The sequence below is a fragment of the Anneissia japonica genome, unplaced genomic scaffold (genome assembly GCF_011630105.1).
Source record: "Anneissia japonica isolate Jap-2015-1 unplaced genomic scaffold, ASM1163010v1 scaffold287965_len1858130_cov191, whole genome shotgun sequence".
NCBI lineage: Eukaryota > Metazoa > Echinodermata > Crinoidea > Comatulida > Comatulidae > Anneissia > Anneissia japonica.
In genome coordinates, this window is record NW_022748342.1 from 1,477,713 (window position 1) to 1,488,604 (window position 10,892).

The window sequence follows — 10,892 nt, forward strand, 5'->3', positions numbered from 1 at the left end:
CATCACCACCGATGCATGCCTACCGCCGAGATAAAAATTTAAAAGACACTCTAGTTAATTCCGATGTTAAATCCTCACATACCCAACCACCTATTGGATTTACTACCGTACTGCTTGTAATCGACCACGATGTAAAACATGCGCTCATGTTTACTCAACCGATATCATCCACGGACCAGCTAGTACATTCAGAATAAAAGACACTTTTTCATGTATTTCCTGTAATATAGTTTACGCTATTATTTGTACTAAATGTCAACTATTATATATTGGAGACACCAAACGGCGTATGAGTGACCGCTTCACTGAGCATCTACGATCCATCAAACTCCAACTACCTGGTCTTCCAGTTGCCGCCAACTTTTCTACCAATAATCACTCTCTAAAGAACATTCAAACCACCGGACTGACTTTGTGCCATGGATCATGAGAAAAAACACTGAAGAACGTATTATATATAAGCTTGGAACACTTGCCCCTAATGGACTTAATGTATCATTTAAATCTTTCAGAAATTAATAGGCCCATTTACTGAATATGTTATACCATATACTATGCTGATGTTTATGCTTTTTTCATATCATATATATATTTCTATTTATTTTATTATTATGATTTTTCAGGCTTTTCTTTTTTATATATTATCTTGCCATGTTTTGCTCCGACTTATTTTGTCCCACCCATCAGTGCTTTTTTAGGGGGGAGGTTCCTCACTCCATTGTTCTATTGTTCCTTTGATTTATGCTTTGTTTTATTTACCAGCTTTCTATTGGCTACTACGTTTTGTTCTGCTCACCTATTGGTGCATTCTGTTCTGTGGAACCATGTTTTGAGCCTTCCGTATGCTATATATTTTGCTATTCTCATGTTTTTCTTTAGCTTGACAAAGGTTGATAACGGAAAACGTTTGCTCACTTCAATAAAATTATATATCTGGCAACTTATTACCATCTCTCCGGAGTTTTTGTTTTATATATATATATATATCAAGGTAGCCGTTGACACTGTTAAATCATATATAAATCATCAAAGAAAAGTAAATACAGTGTTCGAATAAAGGACTTAATAAATACATCGTGTAGCATAGCTCTCAACGAATGTAGTCCTGTAAATAAGGAGGGAAAACCCAGTGGAATAGTTTTGATTATGTTCTAATTTTGCTTCTTGTTCTTTCCTAAAAGGTTTTCTACCCTCCATTTTCTGTGCTTGAATTATCTTCAAACTGCGTCCAAGCAAAAAGCATAATTATAACAATGTGCCTATAGTGAAAAATAATGTGCATTCTAAATATTTTAATATTAATAAACTGGTAATAAATGTCAATTGTGTCTTATAGAACAAGTTACAACTAGGCTCAATGTAGAATTTTGGTGAAATGCATATTTCTATATTGTACCATAATTTTTTTTATAAAAATACTATCTTTTCGGAGATCTTGTCTTGTTATTTAAAAAAAACTTAAGATGAGGGCAGATTTAAATTCTTAAAGAAGCATTTGTGAGTTGGGTAAGACATTTAAATAGACTGCAATAGATACTGGGTTCAAATCCCTGTTGGGCAACTTTTTTTCACATTCGCATACTATTCTTCTTATATTTTGTAAATTTATCTGTCTATATACATAGTGTCTATTCACATGATATACGAGACAAAAAAGCAGAACTATAAACTCATCTGAAATTTAAAATTTCATTTACTTTGGAAAAATGATAGGTTCATAATACAATGAAAATATATTGATAAATGAAATACAGTGGATGGCAAGGAATCAAGTGAGTCATAATAAAACCATGGAAAATATCCCCCCTCATTTTTTGGACTAAACACTTTAGACTAGCACAAAACAAATATTTACTTACAAACTATAAAAATAAAATATCAAGAAAATCATTGATTCAAACAAAAGTGATACCATCCCCCCATGGCTTGTTCCCTTGAATCTATCTCATTTTTTCCCCCCAGAAATATAACATTAAGTTGTCCTATTATTGTATATCGTCCACATAAATAGGGGTTTACATAATTGTTGTTTATCTTAATTTCACATAATGTGTAAATCAGAAAACTTGGACATTCATTTTGTCAACAATGTCATAATACTGTACTGTTAAATTGTATCTACAATGATTTTCAATTCTTCAATAGGACTTATGTAATAATACTGGATACAGATCAATCTGTATATATACATATATACTAACAAATAATAGATCAGTTTGACCACATCAAAACTGTCTGGTGCACAAAGTGTCAACAGATGAAGGTTATATAAGAAAGGTTCTTAAAACTACTTAAATGAGCTACACTTTTTTTGAAACCCAAATAACAGCACACATGAGGGGGTATATCAACAAAAATATATCACTTTAAAATGTTTACATAAATCAAAACAAACTTCTACTAAACACAGACTTCTACATACATACAGAACTGACTTTTTGTGTTGGGTACCTCTAATATTTTATGTACTGGAAATAAAACCTTGTGTCCAGAATTGACAGAGTAAAATTTCAAATTACTATAGGCATATTGCGTATGTGATTATTGTAATTAAACCACTAAGAACCTAATTATAGCACCATAGTATATGATGACGAATTCATCGCAAAACATTGTAAGCTTACTGTCTTATATGGCATTACGATCTAATCAGAATTGGTTTTTTGGATTACTGATACTTCATCTTCATTATATTATCAGTGGAAATATTAGAATCAGCTACCTGGGGTAGGAGGTAGTCTTATAGTAACATGGATAGAAATAAAAAACATGTCATCTGCAAGCAAAACAACAAATGGAAATCAGCCAGAAATTCATAAAATAATACTCTAGCTAAAGGAGTGTGGCACTTCTTTCTAACATAACCCACAATCTCCATTCCTGTATATGCCAGAGTATATAAAAGAAATAAATATTGTTAAAGATGGTCAGATACATACCAATAAACAAAATTTGCTGAAAGATTATATAAAAGAATCATTATTTATATTCATTTATCATAATTAAACATCATCAAACAACTAATTATGTTTAGATACATTATAAACAATATTTATGACTATTAATGATACATTAATAACCCACAAAAACAACAACATAACCCACATTTGGTTAATTTCCTTTACAATAAGTAAAACTAATGTTGTATTCAATATGTCTTAAAATTAAGTTTTTTATTATCCCTATGCATGTTATTTTAGTACATTGATATCCACTACCAGTTTCGTATCCTTCACTATCATTGTATTCAGTAGAACTGAATTTCGTGGCTTTATATTCTTTGCTATCATTATATTGATATACACTGCCAGGTTTATATCCTTTACTTACATCACAAGATAATTATGTTATATTTAGTAAAACAAAATATCAATGGCCAGGTTTATATCTTTCACTATCATCACAAATAATTATGTTGTATCCAGTACAACAGAAAATCCATGGCCAAGGTTTATATCCCTCACTATAATTACAACATAATTATGTTATATTCAGTACAACTGAATACATACCATCAGGTTTACATACTACACTATCATTCACTACATACTGGATGTCATATTCAGTAAAATTAAATATCCATTATTAGGATTCATTATCATCACTACTACTTATGTTCTATGCAGTACAACTGATATCCACTGCTAAGTTCATATTCTTTTCTATCATAATTTTGTGTATTATATTCAGTACATCTTACTAGTGTCTGTCCTGCACTGCTGAGTAAGTCTTCTTCCATTTAACCCACCAGTATTAATTTTGCGACAAGATTTCAGCCTGTTATTTCATAAGTTCATGCTGATTAAACTTAACATTTAGTAACCATATCAAACACACCTTAATATATAAATGGCAGATAAAGATAAGATAATGCTGTATAAAACAGTAATACAGTACTTTATGGTCAAAATGGACATTTGTCTTCAAACAAAAAGCACAGAAACATAAAACATCTATTGATAAGTATAACAATAATCATTATTATTCATTACTAAAATGAGTAATTGCTAAAATGTCTTAAATATTTTGACCTAAATTTTGACTGGAATCACAATTTGCATAATCCAGCTGTCCTTAACACAACATTGCACTAGAATTTGTCATAATTTTCACAATAATTCCCCATACAAATCTTATCAAAAAATCTATCACTATTCAAAGAAATCATTGTCTATGTTTTGAGGTTAATACTTGCACATGAATACATGTAGAAATATATCTTCAGTACTAAATTTTACTTTACAGTCTCGATTAAACAGACTGGTAAATTAAGTATGATACAATGTCAAAAGTATTTGAAATAAAAATCAGAACTTTTTATGTGTAGCAATTATGACAGTTGGTTAATACACAAGATGTTCTATAATCTAACGAGTAAAGTAAAATACAGCGTAAATGACCAAATAAGTGCCCTAACGCTTATCACATTTTTTGAGACTTCAGTGCGGAGCTTATACGAGAAAGGCGCTTATTGCAAATTATTGAGAGTTGAAATCGTACCATGTGTTGTACATAGGCCTCTCTGATATGTTACAAGTTTAATATTTAAATATTTGTGAGAAATCAGTTGTTTTATAGTTCCTCAATGATACAAAAAATGCATCATGATGATAAGCGCCATAGATCTTAGTCTAGAAATGCGATGAGTAAAAGAAATACTGTGCATGTTTGGTGTTATCCTTATTTGAGAGCATTTCTCAAAAGAGAGGTGCATATTTGAGAGAGACGTTTATTAGATCATTTAATGCATTGGAAATACTTAAAATAATCCTACAAATACACCCTCAGTTATAGTTCACTATTACTGGGTTGGATACTAGATTCAAAAACAAACAGGGATTTTACAAGAGTGTGTACATGCAGTTTTAGATTTTTATCATCAAAACGAGGGAAAATTTTGTCATCACTCTAAGATTTACCAATGATGAAATGACATATGAAAGCAATAATTATTTTAAAATTATTAAGATTTCAACGACAAAACAACAATATTCAATGTTGTCCTTAGGCATTAATATTAAAGATATACATCTGGGATGACATAAAGAACGTTAAAAATAAACCATCATCTGGAATAAATTTATAATTAATATTTTGCAAGATCACATAAGATTAACGTCATGAAAACGACAAGATGTCATTTACACGATCAAAGTGATTGAAGCTAGTAGCGGAAACATAGGCCTAGGTAGTAAGCTCCATTTGAATTATTTGAATAATCATTGAAGAACAAGTAGCAATATTTAATATTTTTATTTTGTCCTTAAATCAACAGGAAATCAACTGAATGAATTTCACAGCAAAAGGTCTGCAAATCAACAAAAATGTTTGAGAATCATCAAAATAAACTCATTTGACCCTTTTTAGAAACTTTTTGTGGGTTTTGCCATATTGTATGACAGACAGTATACGTTTAATTTGGTGATAAAATCAATACAGAGCATTTAGTATTTTCTGGTTGACAGCATCATCTAATTTATAGACTTGGTCGATTGATATTTATCTATCAATCACAAGATAATTATTGCTGTTCAGACTCTCAAGTGTACAATAATACATATTTACATTCAATATTTACACTCACATATTCCTGTTATAAATTTTGTTAGGTTGGCAGGTATTTTCTCAATTCTGGATTCTGCACCGTTAAGAATATCTTTGGCATATTCTTGTACCTAAAATGGTTAAACTTAAATTGCCCCAACATCCTGCAATGTCTGATTTACTTTTAAAAATACTGAATATCTTGGAAAACAACCAATTGAATCATACAAAAGGGAATAAATTTAGAGCACACCAACTGTAGATTTCAAAAATACATACTGGACAGGTATACAAGTATGAAAAATAAGGTGGTTAATTTGAGATGTATCTAAAAGGCTGGAAGTCATACAAGAAAAAAAAAGAACCACAAACCCTGAGGAATTGTGTCTTAATCATCTATGCTGAAGCAGTTTGATCACACACAAAATTGGCTGTTTCCAGCAGAAATTCATGATGGACGCTACAAGAGCTTTGACATGTTTATCCCCTTTAGCTCAACAGTATGCTGTACAGATTTGCTAGATTAAACCATTCACTTATTGATGTAAAATTCAATCAATCAATCGTTAGCACTTCATCTAACTGTTTATCAGCACGGCACACCACTTGCTAGTGTGGCCATTTATCAATTAGCTACACACTCCTATTGTAGCCTCTAGACTGAGTATCCTTTTGTTAAAGATGCTTCCAACATGAAATTGAACTCATCTAGAGATTTTAAAATGTCTGTCAGAAACACCCGTGATGGCTCGTGTAACAGAAACGAGAATTCTTCATACATGCTATCTGTAACTGGTGTGTTGGCCATTATTGGAATCCAGAGGTGAAGTAAGTGTTCCCTTTAAAAGTAAAAGAAACAAATTGTTAGTAATCACAATTGGAAAAACATATCACACATTTAGCACTGCATGAAAGGTATGCTATGTCTTACTTCCCTATATTGGTTAGTGTGTGCAATAGTGGTCAGTCATTTGGAATATAATCAAACAGTTGTGAGTTCAGGTCTGGTCACATGGTTGTTTACATAAGGCCATATATGCCAGTCTGTAATCTGAGGCAGCTCTGTTTTTCCAGGCTCATTAGACACCCAGATGGCTGTGGTAGGGTAAATAATCTATCTATCTCTGATTTTTATTTTGCAATCTAAAGAATTGCCAAGGTCTGTGAGATGGGGAATATAAATAATTGAAGGGTAAAATGGATTTTTTATATTCTTTTAGGCACATGGCCAAGGACTACCATTAGCGACTTAATCAGTGTTTTATGAGATAGGTGGCAATCCCTTCACATGACAAACATATACACATGATGCTCTACATAAAGTCTCATAAACTTAAATCCTAGATTGAAGAAAAAAACAGTAACACAACATGGACAATTCTCACCTTATTCCTATGCAAACAAACAATTGGAATTTTCCATCCTTTCCAGAGTACTTTGCACCATCATTAATGTTATTAATTGTTCTACAGAACGATGCACGAGAGTATCGTTCTGCTTGAGTGCTTTCTCGTCCTTCGTCATCCTCATCAACACTTTGCAGATATTTGCATACTTTTTCTATAAGAAGGGAAATTATTTATTGGGATTGTTCTATAAATTATTTATCATATTCAGTCAGCTTGTGCTTTACAGACACTGCACATTGTAATTTTATGACAGTTATATATTGTTTCATCATTAATTCAATTGACAGATCTATATTTAAGTGGCATTAGAATGACAACTTAGTGCTTATCTTAAGAAAGCTTCCCTATTTCAAACTTACCAAGGAAGTCCCAAACAAAAAAGTTGTTGCGGAAGAGCCTGGCTGATTTGAATCCATGCTGCAGAATCTCATCCAGACAGTACACTAGACCCATCTCACCACACAGCAGAAGAGTCAGACTTCCACGCTAGGAAAATTAACACATAAAATGGAAATTGTAAAGAGTTGATATTGTAATATAAATCACCTCCATAGCTGACATACAAGGAAATGAGGGACATATGGGCCTTTATGATTTAGTGCACATAGTAACTGCCACAAGTTTCGTCAACTGAGCTATGCAAATCACTACAAAGATCTCCATGGTTTAGCATACACAGATGGACTACTAATAGTTTAGCAAATGTAGTTATACTACCCTCTGAAATGATTGTCATGGTGCATAAACACAGGGTGTTCACTATACAATTTCATCAACCGAGGTATACCGCTCTCATAAATACACAGGGGTCACTATTTGTTTAGTAAAGGGAGGTGCGCCGCACTCTGCAAGCAACTCCAGGTTTTACTGCACACGCACAGTTGTTCCAAGTACAGCACACATAGTGACAACTAAATAGTCTAGTTAAAATAGGTCTCTGAAAGGTTTCCCATGGCAACATAATGGGTGACAAGCTTTTTTCCACTAATTTATTGATCTTCTATAACTTTTCACATAAATGTATGATGTTAGTGATATTTTCCATGACAGCAGCAGTCCTGAAGTTGCTTCCACAATCCATGACATATTCCAGATTTCTCTATATCCACAGTAACCCAGGAATGATCAAACCCTTACCTCCTTTTCTGGTCGGTAGAAATGTTTGACAATGTTATTAACAGCATCTGTCAATGTTTCTTGTAGAGAATCTCGTCCTGGTTTGGGAGGACTGCTGCTCCTCCGGCGTGATGTGGGTGATGCTGATCCCGTCATCATTGGTGAAGTTGTCCTAACTCTGATTACATCATCTAACCTCTTGGACGGTGCTATCAGCTGTCCCACTAGTAACCTCTCCTGGTGTATAAGAGACAGACCATTAGCGACTTAATCAGTGTTTTATGAGATAGGTGGCAATCCCTTCACATGACAAACATATACACATGATGCTCTACATTATATTACAGCATTATGATAAATTTATTATGTATGTGCTTTACAGATAGCTAAACATGAACCATTATTACCAACCAGGTATACTTAAAAATTAAATATTGTTAATCTTTTTTTTTGTATTTTTACTGTACAGTAATCTTATAATGTATATATTTGACACTATACTGTATATTTTTGATACTATATGTTGTAATAGGTTACGCTTCTAGATGTTTGTGAATAAATTCATTCACGTTTGAAAGCAAACTACAGCGTGAACAGTTGATAGCTTATACATTATTATTATCTATGGATACTATCAATATCCCTGGAGAACTGTAGAGTGTAGGCTGTCTCCTGGTATACTGCCCAACTCATTTCATGTCATGTTGGAATACATTATTGTAACTTAAAAGCAATTGCAGCCTATACATTTTATATAAACCCAACAATTTTTAAGTTCCATCAATTAATGTCATCATGATTGTAATAGTTCATATAATTGATCAAAGTATCTTTATTTAGCTTAGATAAGAAGACATGATTTACTTTTTTATATTCTCTAAATGTTATTTCGTTATGTAAAGGGGCCAAAGGCCTAAATTGCAAATAAATGTCATAGACCATAGGGTGTAGGAACGAACAAAAGACTCAACATATTTCATCTATCACCAAAACAGTTGCAACTAAACGCAATGCCTCATAATTTCAGATGCTGAGGCCAGCAAAATCTTGCATAATGCCTGCATTCATTCGTTAATGTAGTTTCTATTGTTTGTGTGATTTTGGTTTTCATTTGGTAATAGTTGAATTGTATAATGAATATGAATTCCTAACAGGATATTTCTGATCGAATGAGTTGTACTCACTTATACGTGTGGCCAGTGATTTGGTTACGAACCAGCACCTGCTCCACCATCCATCGTGAAAGAATACCGGTCCCATCATGACCAATACGTAGAGTACTCAACCTACCTAAATTTGTGTACTTAAACAAAGAGACAGGACCAAAGTTAGCAATCCTAAAAAGTTAGTTTAATGCATTTTTGATTGACTTCGGAATTGAAATCCTATGCAACACTTCATACTGACTAGAACATAAAGCATGGAGGCTGAAAACTGTGACCAATGAAACAAAACAATCTAAAGAAATACAATGAAGAAATATATAAAATGCAACCAACAAGATTTTTTTCTTAAGTAAATAGAATCTATGAGTAAAGCTGCTGTAGTCTGTAGTATATTCAAAATTTGTGAGATGTATCTGTATGTGTGACAGCATCACTTTATGTGCACTGCCACTGACATAAAGATGAATGTAAAAAAATTAGTATTATTTTACCACTTCATTTTGAAGTAACCTAAATATTATAAACTTGAGCAAAGTAATTAGTATATTTAAAAATGTTTGCCAATAATTATACAGTGAAAAATGACAGAAACACACAAAAATCAGGGTACACAAATTTTAAATTAAACTAGATTTGAACTCGTCACTATAGACGAGTTTGGTGATCTGCCGTACTTTGACCCTTATAAAGCGCGCGCGGTACTGATAGAAAAGTTTCATAATATGCTAAAATATTCTGTACTAGTTTTTTAAAAAAGAATAATTTTCAGCATTTTAAAAGTTTTACGCATGCGTATACATACGGATTGACACCCGTGAGCATGGTAAAGGCACAAAGAGTGACTCCTGATATGAATACAGTGTCAGGAACACAAAATATGTAACAAAACGTGTTTTCCAGCTTCAGTACGTTCTGTGTGCGCGAAAATGAACGTATGGCGCGTAAATATGGAAAGTTTTGGAATGCAGAAAATGACCCGAAACGTTTAAACTATCTGAATAGTGATATTGAGAATTTTGAAATTGTAACATACGCACACGTCACGATGTGTGCGTGTATAGTAATGGCACACGAAATTAAATATTGTCGTGTTTTTAAAACCGTCTGTTCGTTATTAATGCCACAGGAATTTTCCCTTTGTTTAACCTATACTGTATATGTAAGTCTGATAGCGTCAAGATACAGTCTGCCGCCCTCTTGTGTTCTATTTATCTTTTAAGAATGAGAGATAAGAATGCTCTAAAAATTCATTCTTTTTGACCATGCTGACGTGATCAAAATGAAAAATAAAGGGACACGTCCGAAAGAGAATTGATTTAATTATAACATACTCACAGGTGGGAGAAAATCAATCAAGATAAGCGAGATACGTTCAAACGAGTATAAAAAGTAATAACGTCATAAATAAAAATTCAGTTTTTTCTTAATTCAAATGGCAATATGATGACGTCACATTGTCCGATCAGCCAATATGATCTATAAAATCGTATCTACAAGTCATGTGCTTTCAGACTATGTAATAAAAATTTGGGATCACCTTTCATCCTAAGGAGCTATAACTGATTAAAAATATTCATGGTTTTATGCATATATAAATGTTGACGCATGCGTACGTGCACGTTAAGTCGCGCGAACGGAAAACAAATGTACCTCACAT

The 10,892-nt window shown here is 32.7% G+C and overlaps 1 protein-coding gene across 1 annotated transcript in view; it reads right to left on the reverse strand.

Moving 5' to 3' along the window:
• Positions 1–1,675: 1,675 nt before the first annotated feature.
• LOC117120843 (DENN domain-containing protein 5B-like) overlaps positions 1,676–10,892 on the reverse strand; it is a 46,332-nt gene continuing 37,115 nt past the window's right edge. The window contains exons 16-21 of the mRNA XM_033265931.1: positions 9,254–9,372; positions 8,391–8,400; positions 8,091–8,306; positions 7,313–7,439; positions 6,930–7,104; positions 1,676–6,383 (exon numbers count right to left, since the gene is read on the reverse strand). Of these exons, the coding sequence (XP_033121822.1) occupies positions 6,200–6,383; positions 6,930–7,104; positions 7,313–7,439; positions 8,091–8,306; positions 8,391–8,400; positions 9,254–9,372 (831 nt within the window). The 3' untranslated portion in view covers positions 1,676–6,199. The remainder of the gene's footprint in view (positions 6,384–6,929; positions 7,105–7,312; positions 7,440–8,090; positions 8,307–8,390; positions 8,401–9,253; positions 9,373–10,892) is intronic.